This window comes from Ambystoma mexicanum, chromosome 11 (genome assembly GCF_040938575.1).
Source record: "Ambystoma mexicanum isolate Mex_15411 chromosome 11, UKY_AmexF1_1, whole genome shotgun sequence".
NCBI lineage: Eukaryota > Metazoa > Chordata > Amphibia > Caudata > Ambystomatidae > Ambystoma > Ambystoma mexicanum.
The window spans coordinates 575,702,777-575,718,619 of NC_090934.1; the positions used below are offsets into that span (position 1 = coordinate 575,702,777).

Here is a 15,843-nt window from a genome sequence, read left to right on the forward strand (position 1 = left end):
ATGTGGCAGGTGCCGTTTAAACTAACATGGTTGACACTCTGCTTTAATTTTATTGGTCGGCTAGACTGGGTCCAGAGGACCTTGTTTACACATCTATTAGGGGTGACAACCTTAGCAGGAGGTCATTCCCTAGTAAACAAGGGGTGCCCTTTGGAGTTACAACTATGACCGGATGGTTCACCTTGTGTCGCCCAATTTTAATATCTCAATCCGCAGTCCCCTTGGCGGGAATTTCTTTCTCGTCAAACTTCTGAAGTTGGTGTAACGCTCCCTTGGCTCCCACGGAGGCGCTGGTCTGGGTTGCTGTGGCCTCTTCAAGCGTGATGCGCAGAATTCGGACCACCGATTGAACAGGACCCCCAAATCTTGCTCGTCTGGCCGGTAGGAATATCCTTCTGCAGATGAGAAAGGGGATTAACTGTCTGCTGAATAGTGTGCTTGCTCCCCCCTTTCCCCCTTCGTTTTTCTCTGACTTCCTCCAAAACCCCCGGTTTAAGCTCACCTTATGGTTTGGAAGGATGAACTCTCCATCCTGCTTCTGGTGCAGGGGCGCGCGTTCATCCAGTTACTTCACTGGTTTTCTGAATGGCGCTGGCACATCCACTTGACTTTTCTGAGCGATACGCCGTAAGTATGAAGATGCAAAAGTTCAAGTGTGAGCCTTCTTTTATGTTGTTCTTTCTGTCCTTTATTTCAGGTGCAGAACAAAGGCGATGCGTTGAGGGGTTAAATTGCCGGTGGTAAAATCAGGTGAGTTAGTGATGAGGGCGAACCCTCTAAATGTCTTTATAGTTCCCCAGTAATGTCTTTTGTCCTTTCCCCATAGGGGCCGGGGTGCGATGCCTGCCAAAGATGCGGCGCCGACCCGAGATGTGGAATGGTTCACCAAGAAAAGCCGGTAAGTAATATGGCTTAAAATTCGGCTTTCCTCTTGTGTTCCCTTGCTCACCTTTTATCTCTTCTTCTCTCCGCTAGGTGCAGAGATGTGGCGACCGGTGCTGAGAGCCGCGATGGAGCCGGGCGGCGTCTCGGGAACAGGTGAGTGAAGCGCGGCGCTGCAGCGAGCAACGCGGCGCTGCAGCGAGCAACGCGGTGCTTTTAAATGGAAGTCTTCCTTCAGGAATGCTGGCGTGAAGATTCCAGATGCAGGTAAGAAGGTTGAATAAGTTCTTGGTTTTCACCTTTCTCTTCTCTTATTCCCTTACAGGTGTTCCAGGTTCGAGGCGGGCGTGGCTGGAGTCCAGGTGCAGGAGCAGACACGGTGAGCATTCAGCTGCTGGGATGCAGAACAACGCGAAGCACGTGTGGCTGTCCGGGCGTGGCTTAAATAGCTTTGTAAGAAGTTCCAGGTGAGTATTCTTCCACAGCCCCACCCAAGTAACAAAATAGTTCCTTCAGAAAAATAGTCCGTCCTAAGCCTCATTTGGCTTGGTTCTTCATGCAGCATGGTGTGCATCAGGTTAGTGTGCAGCATGGTCTGCTTCAGAAGTGCACCAAACACTTCCCCTTATGAGCCTGGCGCCTATGGCGCCAGGACTGATGTCCAACATGAGCCTGGCGCCAATGGCGCCAGGACTGAGTCCAAAGAGCCCCTATAAAGGGCCGCTGGGCTTTTACCCGGGGGCGTGATGCCTGCTCCCGGGGGTGCTGGGCCTGGTGCTCCGGGGGTGGGCATCATGACAGTTGGCCAGGAAGAGGGGCGAGAGGAATTTGGTAATCCTCCCCCCTTCCCTAGTTCAGTTTATCAAAGGCCCTTTTTGACAGAAGGGTAGCTTGGGATCCAGTGTCCACCAGTGCCAACATTGTACACTGCCCCTTTATTTGGACCAGGGCATAGAATCTTCCCTTTAGAGTTCTTTGCTGCTGTTCCCACAGTTGAGAATTTGTTTGTTGCAATAGGCTTTTTTGGCATTCTGGATTTTGGCTCTGTAGTTAAGGTGGTGCAAGGCGAAAGCGGAATTGCTGAGATCTGTTTTTGATGCTCGCCATTTGCGTTCCAGAAGTTTATTTTGTTTATTTGGCGCTCCTCAGTTCGGGTGTGAACCATTTGGTAAATGGTCCATTGTGTGAGGAAGCAGGGCGTGAGAGGGTGAGAGGAATTAGTGATTCATTCAGCCAAGTGTCGAAGGATGCAATGGTTAGGCATCTGTCTGGGGTGGGCGTTGTAGGTGGTCTAAGAAGTAGGGTTTCGGCAAGGTCAGGAAGGATTCTTACTTTGTTCCAGCATTTGAGGTCTCAGGGAGACCAGGGGGTGGGGTGTAGGGGGAGGAGCGGGGGTGAGGATGGAGAAAGGGATGACAAAGTGGTCGGACCAGATGAGAGTTATGGGGGGGAGATAGATGGATCGTGTCGTGGGAGTTGAAGATTGCATCTAGGGTGTCGACCAGAGGATGGGTCATGGGGTTGGTGGGAATGTCCAGTCAGATATTGAAGACTCCTGGAGAGTCAGAGAAGGGTGATTTACTTGAATGGTTGCTACAGAATCACAGAGGTTGTTTGCGAATTGTCTGTCGTAACCAGGCGGTCTGTAGACGGGTAGGAAGCTGTGGGAGAAAGTCGGAGGTAGCGAGAGCTTAACTAGAAGGGATTTGCATGAAGGAATGCATGTCTGGGATTCAGCGGGAGGGATGGAGAAGTGAGATTTGAAGAAGACTGCCACGGTGCCTCCTCTGGAAGGTCTGTTGAGCGGGATAAGCGAGTAGCCGGGGGGGGGGGGCATGCTTCATGTGAAACAGGGGCAAAGTCATCGGAGAACCACTTCAGATGTTCGGGGAAAGCTATGCCTATTTCTGCATTAAAGGGTTGGTGAAAAGCAGTTTTTGGATGGCTTATAACTTTGGCGCCACATAATGAAACTGTATGAAATTTTAGAATTCTATTCTAGATCCGATTCGGAATGATTGTGGAAAGTGTGGAGCTGTTTTGTCAAGAGGAAACACAATTAGAGGGTGGAGGGGGGGATCCAAAATGATGTAAAGGCTTATAAATGTGGTGCCATTTGACATATCTACACAAAGGTTTGCAAAAAGATTTTAGATTGAGATACAAATGTTTTACTAAAGTTTGGTGGGATTTTGTCAAGCGGGAGGGGGGGGTTTAACATTTTTAGATGGCTTATAACTGTGTTGCCGTTTGACGAATGTGGACAAAAGTTTTCAGAAATCTTGTAGACCCAGCCTTGAATGTTTCTGTAAAATCTGAATGGATTTTCTCAAGTGGGGGCTAAGTTATATGACTATTATATGTAAATACATTTTGACACTTTTGAGAAAGAAAAATGGGCGGATTTCCAGCAAACTCGTGTAATGAGCATTGGCAAGGACCTTAAAGCATGGTTTTTGCAAATGTACCCATGCTTTATTTTTGACAAGTGTCATAATGTAGGTACAAATAATAGTGATATACCTTTGGTGACTGAGGTATAGCATGTGGTCATGGGCAGTGGCCAGATTGTCTGGGTCATGGCATAAGGTCATGACCCAGACAATCTGACTACTGGCCATGACCACGAGGGACAACAAATGGGGTTAAAGTGGCCATGTCCACCTGGGACCGGCTATGTGGTTAAGTTATCTGAAAGTGGGATAGGTTTGAAAGGGGAAAAAACAATGTGCTCATGGTAATATGGACATAGGGTTCTTTGGTTTCTGCGGGCTGCCATAGAAAGCAGAGGTGCTCCGTATGGAGAACCACCTTCCCTTTCCATGGTGGCCATATGGAAAAGGATTATCCTTCCTACAGCAGGATTTTCCTTCCTTTTAGCACCTTGGGTTCCGGCTTTGGGAACCTGGGGTGTTAAGGGCCTTCATACCCCATTGCAAGGGCTGGAACGGGGGAATAACGGTCCGGAGGCCTCATTATCTGCCTTTGCTTTGATGGGCTGATAACTTGGGCTTCCTGGCCGTTATCCCCGTTCCAGTGCCTAGAACGGGGGATGAGCGCTACATTATTGCAATTAGATTAGAAGAACACAAAATGCTAATGGCAATGTTGGAAAATCTTATTGAGTCCATGTACTTTTCGGGGAAATGTAAAGTAGATGGAGTCTAAGATTTTTTTTTTTTAATTATAATTATTTAACTGTGAAAGGTGGTTCCTAAAGGAACCTTGCTTTTGTTGTTTTTTTATGTATTTTATTTTAGCAGGAGAGGTTGGAACATAAAGTGGGGAGGGGAAGGAGGGAAGAGGCACCAAGCACTAATATGGAGGGGCAGGTGGACATAGGAAGATGTTGCACATGTGTTAATTCTATGGTAAGGGGCAGTGTTTCTCGTGCTCCTAGATTACAGCTTCTAAAGCACTTCAAAATTGCTTCCACATTTAGAGTGGTGTGTTGCAGTATATACAGAGCACTGTTGTCTTCGAAAGATATGGATCAACAGCCTCTTTTATTGCTTTCAAGGTAGCTGGGGGGATTTTGTGTCCCTCAGAGTAGGCTGTGTGGTTTCAGTATTGGTTGAGGAAGACAGCCTACTGCTTGCTAAGAAAGGAACAACCTTTCTGACAGCATTGCAGTGGCTGGATTTGGGGTGGGCGGCACATGGAGGTGGTCCCTTAGGAGCACTATACAGGTAGTTCGTAACTGAGTATTACACTCCGTGCATTTCACTTTGGTAGCTTTAGCCTTTGGTACATTCCCAACAGTGGTAAAGAACTGCCACACCCATGATTCTCACTGGGTGATAGAGGTAGGAACTTCCTCTACACCTCATCTTCTCGGTCCTCTTCATTGTCTTTGGAAGTACAGCGCTTTTTTTTGTTGTGTAGGTCCTCCAGCTGGTGGTGGCTCTTGGGGAGGAGCGATGGCAAGAGCTGATGCCATTTTTAAGATAAATAGCAGTTTTGCTAACATTCTTCCAAGTATGTGCTTTGTACTATATTGTTAATGGATAATGGGTAAGTATAGGTGTAGGAGCTGTGCAAGGGTACATTTTGAGCTTGAAAGTACCTAGATCAATAGAAAATGAGTTCGGTACTGTCCTCGAAGCACGGTCCCGAAGTGCGGACACGTCATCATGCCACCTGCGAACGCATGGTCACGTGGCACAGTCCGGAAGGTCCGTGATGACGTCAGATGCAAAAAACAGTGGAAAAAGTTGCAAAATGTGTAAGAAGTGTTAAAAATTATGCTTAAAGGTGGGAAATGGCAGAGTTGTAAGGTGAAACATTGTAAATTGGACACAAAAATGTTGCTATATTGGGGTAAGTATGATAAGTATGATATTAGTACGTTGTAGGGAAATAGTATGCACTGGTAAAACCCCATGAAATTCATTGAAAAAAACTTGGTTAAAAGGGACGTTATGGTTAGCTCAGAAATTTGCCAGTTATGATAAGCTAAGCAACCATAACTTGCGCCACCACAGTGCACTGCTAAGACTAACACCCAGGACATCAAAGATGACATCACAAATGTAATTGATGACATCACATATGAAATTAATTTTGATAAAAAGTCCCTACAAGGGGTTGTGTTTATAATGTTGGTAACGAGATGTCAGGGGTGATCTGGGGAGCTATCATGAACAAACTAATCCATTAAAGAATGTACTCATTTAAACAACATTGTATTGGAGTGTTGTTAATATAGGAACCTAATCATACATAAACATAGGCAATGGCGGCAGTAGGCACCATAGAAATACAATATTTATAATCTTATAATTTTGGACAGTAAAATAATGAATGCTACCTTATCAGAGTTTTGAGCAATATAATAGCAATGTAATAACTAGCTAACAATTCAAGACTTAGTACCCACGTGTGCTGGTACAAACAATACATATGAAGACCCACAATGCATACAAATCAGAGGCACATACAGGGAAACTAAAGTAAGGAACAAAGAATCAGCATCATCAGAAAAAGTTAATAAGATTAAAGTTTATCTTCATGTATACAAATGAATTGTGTGTTTGAGGCCTGCTTATTGCCCCATGTATGTGCACCATGAGCCGAGACCAAACCCTAAGGAAAGTACTTTAAGAACATATGACAAGGTTAACGTCTAGATATATAGCACCTTTTGAATTTGAATATTCGGACTGTCAGTGAAAAAAAAACACCTGGCCTAGATATGTCAGTGAACAAAAACAAGTGGCCTAGATATGTGATGTCTGAGGTTTTTCAGTTTTATTTGTAACCATAACGCCCTTTTAACAATGTTTTTTTCATTGAATTTCATAGGTTTTTATTAGTGCAACTTAACCATAACATCCCTTTAACAACTTTGTTTCATTGAATATAGATATATATATATAGCAGCTATTGGAATGCGTTTTGTGCCCCTTTCATTTGCTGCGTTTTCTGAGAGGGCAGCGTTAAAAGAGGGCATGTGAACGCAAACATACACAGGAGCATGCTAGCTTAGATACACATAGTGGTGCACACCCATGTAGTGAGTATACACACACCCAGGTTAATACTTCAGAATCTTACTTTGCGCCCTGCTATAAATCCCCATGCACCTATATGAGATTATCAAAATGTTTTGCCTAACTTTCTGTTGCGCTCGGTGAAGGGCCCACACTGATGCATTTTTTGGGGTGGTAGCTGGAGGCAAAAGGTCTGAAGAGGTTGCTGGACTGTACTAGGCTAATGAGGCACTAAGAAGGCCTTTTCCCGTCACTGCCATGGCACTATTTAGGGTGGCTTGGTGCACTGACATGTTCTTTAGTGTGCTGCACTGACAGAGCTGCGACACACAGTGTCTGAAGGCCTGAGAAAGAAAACGTTCCTCAACTTGTCTCCAGGAGTGTGGCTGGAGTACTTCCAAGCGTGGCAAGCAGAAGTTTCTCCATGAGGGTTACCAGCATATCTTCGATAGGCACAGTGCCAACAGCACAAAGATATTCTGGTGCTGTGAGGAAAAAGGTGAATGCAAAGCCCGCCTCCACACAGCCACGGTGGATGACCAGGTGTTGAGCAGGATGCATGAGCATAGCCATGGGAGTGATTGATGCTGCAAAAGGGGAAGTGTGCCTCATCCTGCCAGGGATCAAGGAGCAGGCCTGGCTCCAGCGCTCTTTGTGCAGATATATGTGAAGAGTGCAGAGCGGGGAGGATTTGTGCTGCCGTTCCTCTAGGTCTTGCTGCCCAAAAAGGAAAGGAGCACGTACCAGCGCATGTTTGAGGTGGTCAAGTACATGTGGGCTAATCTCGATCCGGCATCCATTTCAATGGATTTTGAACAGGCGGTCATTGGGGCAGCGAGCGCAACATTTGCCGGCTCGCAATTACATGGACGCCTTTTTCATCTAGCCTGGAATGTCTGCAAGAAGCTTGCTACGGTAGGTCTACTCCCAAGGTACAATACTGAACCCAAATTCATACTGGCGGCACGCATGATCATGGCGCTTGCCTTTGTGCCAATTCATGACCTAGACAGAGCAGTGGTCATAATGGACAATGCAATGCTTGCAGAGTTGGTTCCAGATCTGTGCTGGTTTGAGGACAATTACATGGGCTGCCAGAACCCTGACTACAGCTGCTGCGCTATGTTCCCACCAGAGATGTGGTCAGTGTGTGAAAGAACTCGCCAGGACCAGGCACGGACTAACAACTTTGCTGAAGCTGCCCACCGCTGGATGCAGGCTGAGTTTGGCATGACCCACCCTACACTGTGGAAATGTGTATATGTGGTACGTCTGATACAAAAGGGTAGAGACCAACTGTATGAGGAATACATCCGTGGTGAATACCCGCCTGCAAAGCGGAAGAGGTGCCTCAACCAGAACACGAGGGTGCAGAACACTGTGGGAAGCTATGGTGAACTTGATGCTTTGGAGTACCTACCCGGTCTTGCCCACAATTTTTTAATGGATCAGGTACAGATCTATTTGTTGCGATTCGAATGGTTTGTGCACAGTTGCCATAATAAACATAGCATCCATGCAGTATTGTTTGTTGGTATTGTCTTTTCATCTTATTTATGTCTGCTTCCCTCAGCTTTTGGTTGTTGATAACTATTTACAATGTTAGGAGTTCTCATGTGCATCATGTGACCGTGATAATGGTCCGATTGCTTGCTGCTGCTTAAAATGCAAGGTCTGACCTGACCATTGACCCGTGTTTGCTGTGTGTGCCCTGTGTTGCATTTTTGGTGGCCATTGCTTGTGGTGCTCTATATGGTGTCTATATGGTATCTGAACAGTGGTGACGGGACCAGCATGAGATACATGTCGGACTAGGCCAAGGCTCCCAATAAAATAATGGAGATGCATGCATTTCATTGGGTTGTGTTTTCTTTCTTGTGCCATTGCTTGTGGTGCCCATTTAGAGGGTTTCTGGATAGACTTGGAGCTCCTACATTTCAGACCCCCGCACCCCAATGCACAACTGCCCCCATGTTATTCCACAGCCTTTGTACATGTCTGGGTGGTTGAAATATTAGACGACCATCATATTTTCAATAAGCAGCATCACAGAGAACCCCAAAGTAATGGTGAGAGGTATGGGATAGAGCACCTTTCCCTCCTCCTTCAATCTCGTGCTTTCTGGGGCTTTGTGCTCTCAGCAAAGCCCGAAACGCTTGTCTCATGGGGGTGATACCTCCATGGGATCATAGCTGCCAATTTTCTCAACTTTCCCAGTTCCTCTCAGCCCGTGGCTGAGCATATTGTGAAAATACCATTGTTTGCACTGAGTCAACACATACAAGGTGTCTATCATCTGGACAGCACTTGAAAGAAAATGTATCAGGGCCCAGCATTGGATTCGAGTACAAATTACTTCCAATTACAAATATTGTACTCGTCAGTTGGTAAGCGGGCTCACTGGGTGGAAAGTCATTGCCTATTTCTGTACGCCATCTGCTTCTGCAGCTTCTTAGCTACACCACGGCAGGTGTTCTCACTGAGCTGGTCACCATGCAGTTAACCGCACTGCTGGCTGAACCCCTGCCCCTTGGCCGGGGGCCGGGGTTATCTAATTCTTAGCAATTGGTACACATGCATATAACGTATATGCAACGGAAGAGTAACATAGGCCCTTTATTCAAAAACTTGAAGAGAAACGTTCTCCTTTCTCTCGCAATTGTGAGAACTTATTACTTGTGCACGTTAAACAGTAGCATCCGTTTGGCCTTGTGGTCAAGTCCTAGGCCTTGCAGTCCTGCATGCTGGGATTCACAGCTGGCTCAATAATTTTTTTATATATATTATTTAAAAAGTGTTTTAGCCCTTATATACTATTTGTGCGCATTAAACAGTAACATCTGTTTGGCCATGTGGTCAAATCCTAGGCCTTACAGTCCTGCATGCTGGGGTTCCTGGCTGGCTCAGTTATTTTTTTATATATATTATTTAAAGTGTTTTAGTGTTATTAACATCACATTTTCACCTTGTACCAAAACATCCTGGTGTCATAACATGCCAGCGGCAAACTGGTCGTGCTGAAATGGGGGCGCCAAAACGGGGTCTGCAGCCAGTCAGACGCACCAAATTGGCGTCGAAATGGGGGCGCCAAATCATCCTGCTCCGAACGAGTGTGCCCTATGGTTTCAAGGCCGAGTGCTTCATGGAAGGGGGAGAAATGGAGGTGCACTTGGACAGTGGTCAAAGTGGGCAGGAGCAGTGCACCTCTATTTTTTTTTTTTAATTACGTTTTACTGTTCGTGTACTTTTATTTTAAAAAGAAACCGTTCCAGAATGGTTTTGCTTTAGAATAAAAGCGTAGGAAGAAGTTGCATGCATTCTTTGAATGGCATTCCTTAAAATGATAAAAAAAGAGCAGGAATGCAGTTGTGAGAGTCTGTACCTCATTGTCTTTTGATGTTTAATGAAAGTTCTAAAAAGCTCTAAAAAGTCAAACTTCCTACTGCACCTCCTCAGAGGTATTCTTCCTTTCCTCTCCTTTCCTCAGAAGCTCACTGACTCCCAAGCTCTGGTTCGCTCTCGGTTGGACTTTTGTAACAGCCTCTTTCTAAATCTACCTGCCTCTACTCTCCGCCCTCTACAATATATACAGAACAGGACTACGAGACTTGTCCTTGGCTTCAAGCCCTGGGATCGTATCTCTCCAGCTTTGAATCTCTCCATTGGCTCTCAGTGGATGCAAGGATTAAATTCAAAACCCTCTGCATTGTCCACAAGGCTTTCTGGGGCCTGGGTCCAAAATACCTTCAGCTATCCCTCGGCAAATACCTCCCCTCTCGAGCTCTTCACTCCTCTACCTCTAACTCCCTCAGGGTCAGTCGTTTTTCAAAGAAACGAGTTGGGGTTAGATCTCTATCTTCGGCTGGGGCCTCCCGCTGGAACAGCCTCCCTGCCACTCTAAAACTTGAGGAGAACCAACCATCTCCGGTTCCGGAAACACCTCAAAACCTTCCTCTTTGCTTCTGCCTTCGCTCCCCTTCTCCCCTGCTGATCTGCTCTCTTGGCACTGTCCACCTGGCCACCCTCTGTCCCCTGGGCCCAGGTACCTGCTCACCCTGCCACCTTCCTGCACTGCCTCCTGGCCACCCCTTGCACTGGGGGCTGTATCTGTACCCATACAGCCCCCCCGCCATTTGTCTTCTTTTTCTGCACTTATTCAGACTTACCCAGTCTGCTGCCTTAAACACAGCACTTGCCACTTGCTGGCTGCACTACCACAGATTGCCTCAATTTTCTATTTATTTTATTTATCTGCGCTCCTCGGCTTCTGCACTTTCCACTCTCCCCCTTCCATGCACTTTTTCCCTTTCCCCTTTCCCATGCACTTGCGAGTTCTCAATGTCAGTGGGCCTAGTAAGATCGTTTTTATGTTGTGCTGTGTTCTCCCTTGTTCCCCTCCCTTGCCTAGTCGCGCTCTGAAACACATGTGTACAAGCGCGATACAAATAAAATATCATATCATATCATAAGATAAAAACAAGAAATACTGTCACTGGCACGTATTACCTGCACCCAAAGAAATATGAAAGGATATCCAAAGAAATATGAAAGGATATTCAATGAAAATCAGCGGATAAAACAAATTACATATATAATACATCAAGTGGTACATGTACAGTTTACTAAACACACTCAACATAATAAGGGTGCAACAGATTGAAATCTGGGATAAAGTTGATTTTGCAGTCACCCATTTGGTGAGGCGTTCACCCAGTTGATGAGGTGCACACCATGTTCGAATCCTGGTCCCCGATCTATCAGTGGGCACAGCATGTAGACACCCAAGCCTACAACAACCACTGCTACAGAGAACCAGCGGCACTGAATGCCTGTGATCTTGAAGGATTGTCCACGTCACACTGGTTTGTCAGAACCAGAGCAGGAAGGTGCAGGTGCTTGGACCTCATCAAATGAAAAGGACCCATCCATTGATGAAATGATAAACAGCATCTTGGAAGTATGTGCCCCTCAAGTAGTGGAGAGAAACTGAGCCCACAATAGTGTCAAGATGTGTTGGGGGCGGGGGAATGGTTAATATGGCACATAAAAAGAGACGTGTACAAATGTTGCCCTTAACCACAGGGTTAACTCTGTCCTGCAAGAGTGCAGGACAGAGTCACAAAGCTGTTGGGTCAGTGGATTCGTCTGCGCACAATCAAAGTAATCACGCAAGAAAACCAAAGGGAAACAATGAAAGGAAGGAACAACTCAGCCTACAAATTCAACAACAAAAAACGACTCCAAACATATGACACAGGAGGGAACAATTGTTGCTGTGCATTATATCACAAATACATTTCTGTAGAAGTTGTGAACCAGATGCAAAGTCGGTTCATATGTTACTTGTGCACATGCAAACTACAAGATGAATTTGGCCTTGCGGTTGTCGTCCGCCCCAGAGGCTAGTGTGCAAAACATACATTATTCTTATTTAATGAAAAAATAAATAAAGGTTTCATTCAGCCGGGAACCATGGCACGAAAGCCTCTGTGCCGGACGACTTGACCACAAGGCCAAACTCATCTTGTAGTTTAAATGTGCACAGGTGACATATTTGAACACCATCATTCATTATTGTAATAATAAAAAGAAAGTAACATTTTTCAGTATGCAAAAGTGACATTTTTGAACACCATCGTTATTTTTTGAAATAATAAAAAAAGAGGTACATATCTCAGTATGTTTTGGCGCGACACTGTCATTAAAATAAAAATAAATGACGGTCTTGGCACCGAAACATACTGGTGGTGTAACGTCCCTGTGCAGAACTGGCCGTGCCAAACCAACTCCTGTGCCAAAATGTCAGCGCCGAACTGGCCGCCCCAATACATCCTGCTCTGCGGCCTGCAACCTGGGAGAAGAGTTGCTTGGTTGAAGAAGTTTTCTTTAGCAAAGCCAATAAACAGTCTGGGCCTTGCTAATGCTTGTTTTCCTCTGTATTCTGGTACTTGTAGTTTTACGTTTCCCATTTGGAATACAGAACTCCAAGCACCAAAATGCAAGAAACAGCACTGTTCCTCTGTACGATCTCTAACACATAAACAGATAAACAGTCTACCTCTTTCCCTTGGATGTAACTGGTCTACGGCCTCGTTGGATCCGTTTTCTGCATAGTTGTCCAGTTTTTCCACCAAATCTTGCCTTTTGATGTGGATTAGCAGTTCACGGATGAAGCCCACATCATCACTGGAGATCTCCTTTAACTCTATCAAGATGGTGAAGAGACCCACTCCACTGTTGACGTTCTCCAGCTTCCTTTTGGGAATTTTTTCACGGCATAGAAATTTAAGCGAAGTCAGTTCGCTCTCTGACAAATTGATTGAGATGGTGTGCAGCAAAGGCAAAAAAACAGCCATCGTCCGACTCGCGAGGACCACCCTCTTTTCAGAGTCAGCAAAAAAACAAATACCAAGAAAATGCGTATTTTCCTAACTTTTGGTTGGATTGGTTAGTAAACAGCGAAGTCCACAGAGAACCCCGATGTTCGATTGTCAGCCTCAAACCCTAAGGTATCTTACTGATTCAAACATTAAACGCTACGGAGCACTCTCCGTGTGGATTATGCCCTGGTTTCACTTTCACAATCGTGCCTGACGTCAGCAAAAAACGCTCCTCTAATGTCGTTGCGCGAGATTAACGTATTTAAAGAGAAAGGGGGTTTCCGCAAAGATTTACTTTGCAAAGTGGTTGAACAAGATGCACAAGCGGCCGGAAGCGAGAGAGGTGTTGAGGTGCCAACTTCTGGACACGCGGAACAGCTTAAGAGCAGGAAGTTGCGAAGAAAACTATGAGAAAAAATTCGCAGCATGGCTGTTCTCATAAATGACCTGTAGGTGGCAGGAAAGCCTAGTTTTTCCTGAAACTGCCTGTATTTATGGGGTACACCCCCTTTTGGCGCGGCCGTTTCGCCGCGGGCCGGTTCGGCGCGGCCAGTTCGCCGCGCCCATTTCGGCGCGGGAGCCTTTCTGGCGCCGCCGATTTGGCGCGAGGGACGTTTGGACGTGGCTGACATTGCAGCCACATCTAAACTCCCTCACGCCAAATTTAAAAGCATAATTATTTTCAAATGCAGCACGTTGACAGGAACTGTGCCTGACAACTTGTTGCATTTGAAAATAATTTGGGGTCAAGTGACTGCCGTGAAGTGTAGTATTTTTTATTGTGATTTTCCCAAATGCTTTATTACTATTTTTTTTTATTTGACTGTTCAATTATGCGAGTTAAATATGCAACTTTTGGTGCCTCTGGCACAAGGCCAGTTTGGTCTTGTGGTTAAGTTCCAAGCCTCACAATCTTGCAGGCCATGGTTCGTGGCTGGGATAAAGCTTTTAATGTTATTCTATTTGAAAAAAAAATAATGTGATATTTTGCAAATAGAATAAAATTAAAAGCTTTAGCCCAGCCACGAACCATGGCCTGCAAGATTGTGAGGCTTGGAACTTATCCACAAGACCAAACTGGCCTTCTGCTTGGGGCTGCAAAAGTTACATATTTAACCCCCATGATTGAACAGTCTAATAAAAAGAAATAATAATAAAGCATTTGGGCAATTCACAATAAAAAAGAACCCTCTGCCCACTACCACCCCCCTCCTCCCACCACCTGCCCACTACCACCTCCCGCACCTGCCAGCTACCACCTCTAACCCCCTGCCAGCTACCACCTCTCTCCTCCACCCCCTGCCCACTACCATCTCCCACCACCTGCCAGCTACCACCTCTCTCCTACACCCCCTGCCCACTACCACCTCCCACCACCAGCCAGCTACCACCTCGCTCCTCCACCCCCTGCCCACTACCACCTCCCCCTTCGCACCCCCTGCCCACTACCACCTCCCCCTCCAACTCCTGCCAGCTACCACCTCTAACCCCCTGCCAGCTACCACCTCTCTCCTCCACCCCCTGCCCACTACCACCTCCCACCACCAGCCAGCTACCACCTCGCTCCTCCACCCCCTGCCCACTACCACCTCCCCCTTCATACCCCCTACCACCTCCCCCCTCCAACTCCTGCCAGCTACCACCTCTAACCCCCTGCCAGCTACCACCTCTAACCCCCTGCCAGCTACCACCTCCCCCTCCCACCACCTGCCCACTACCACCTGTAACCCCCTGTCAGATACCACCTCTCCCCTCCACCCCCGCAAGATGCCACGAACCACCTGCCCACTACCACCTCTCTCCCCATGCCAGGGATTACAGGGATTCGCTGGAGGTAGTGGCCTTGCGGTAAGTTCTCTACCCTAGAGCCTTGCAGGCCATGGTTTGTGGATAAACTGAACCTTTCTTTAATTTCTCCTTTTAAATAAAAATAATGTGATATTTTGCAAATAGAATAAAATTAAAAGCTTTAGCCCAGCCACGAACCATGGCCTGCAAGATTGTGAGGTTGGAACTTAACCACAAGACCAAACTGGCCTTGTGCCTGGGGCAGCAAAAGTCACATATTTAACTCCCATGATTGAACAGTCTAAGAAAAAAAAAAATAATAAAGCATTTGATATGATAGTTTATTTATATAGCGCCTATACACAATGTGTTTCATGGCGCTATATAAATAAACTATCATATCATATCAAATGCTGTATTATTTTTTTTGGGCAATTCACAATAAAAAATACTGAACGACGCAAAACAATGACAATTCCCACCCCTCCCCCGCCAAAACATCCCCGCGCCCAAATGTCGCAGCGCCGAACTGGGCGCGCCAAATTGGGCGCGCCCAATTGTCTCCTGCGCCGAATCGGTCGCGGCGAATCGGCCCGCGCCGAACTGGCCGCGCCTAATCGTCCTGCTCCGGTATTTATGTATTACAAAAGTACTTCCACGGCCACTTGCACTGCTGTTCTATACACTTTCAAGTTAACAAAATTATTAGTGGCCCACATCTCAAAAGAGGACGTTGCAGAGCATGTTGGCAGTCTCCGATGGGCCGCCTCCGTGAGCCCCCCACCCCCGTGATAATGAGACACGGAGACAGTGATGTTGTCGGTGTGGGCTCCCCGGTGATCTGACGTCACCAGGAGCCGCCCCGTTTATTTAACAGAGCACGCGACGGAGTGAACGTCACTCCGTCGCGTGCGTACCCTTAAAGGGGCAACGCCACAATCCTCCTTTTCCATAACAACAAATTGGAAACAGGAGTACTTAACTAGCACACATCTATGACACATATAACTCTATACATTTCAACAAAAACCCCCATTTATTGACAGCCACCCCGGATCCCCCGTGGGTACCTGTCGTGGCCTGACCATTAGTCCCCTGTCAGCCTCCCCAGCTCAGTCCGTAACATAGTCATTGAGACGGGCAGGTTTCCCACGCCCTGATCTCAGGGGGTACCTCCTGCCACCGTCCCTGGCTGGTGTTCCTGGACTGGGTCCGCCTCGAGCCGGAGATTCCACTGCGGAGCTTTCTCCCCCACCTTCATCCAGAGCGCCTTCACTTTCTCGGCTGTCCGGGCTGTCCAC

The 15,843-nt window shown here is 46.6% G+C and overlaps 1 protein-coding gene across 1 annotated transcript in view; it reads right to left on the reverse strand.

Annotated features, from left to right (window-relative positions):
* The window catches only part of FADD (Fas associated via death domain), a 38,789-nt gene extending 25,582 nt beyond the window's left edge, over positions 1–13,207 (reverse strand). Inside the window, exon 1 of the mRNA XM_069623439.1 lies at positions 12,433–13,207. Coding sequence (XP_069479540.1) covers positions 12,433–12,730 — 298 coding nt within the window. The 5' untranslated portion in view covers positions 12,731–13,207. The remainder of the gene's footprint in view (positions 1–12,432) is intronic.
* Between the last annotated feature and the right edge of the window lie 2,636 nt (positions 13,208–15,843).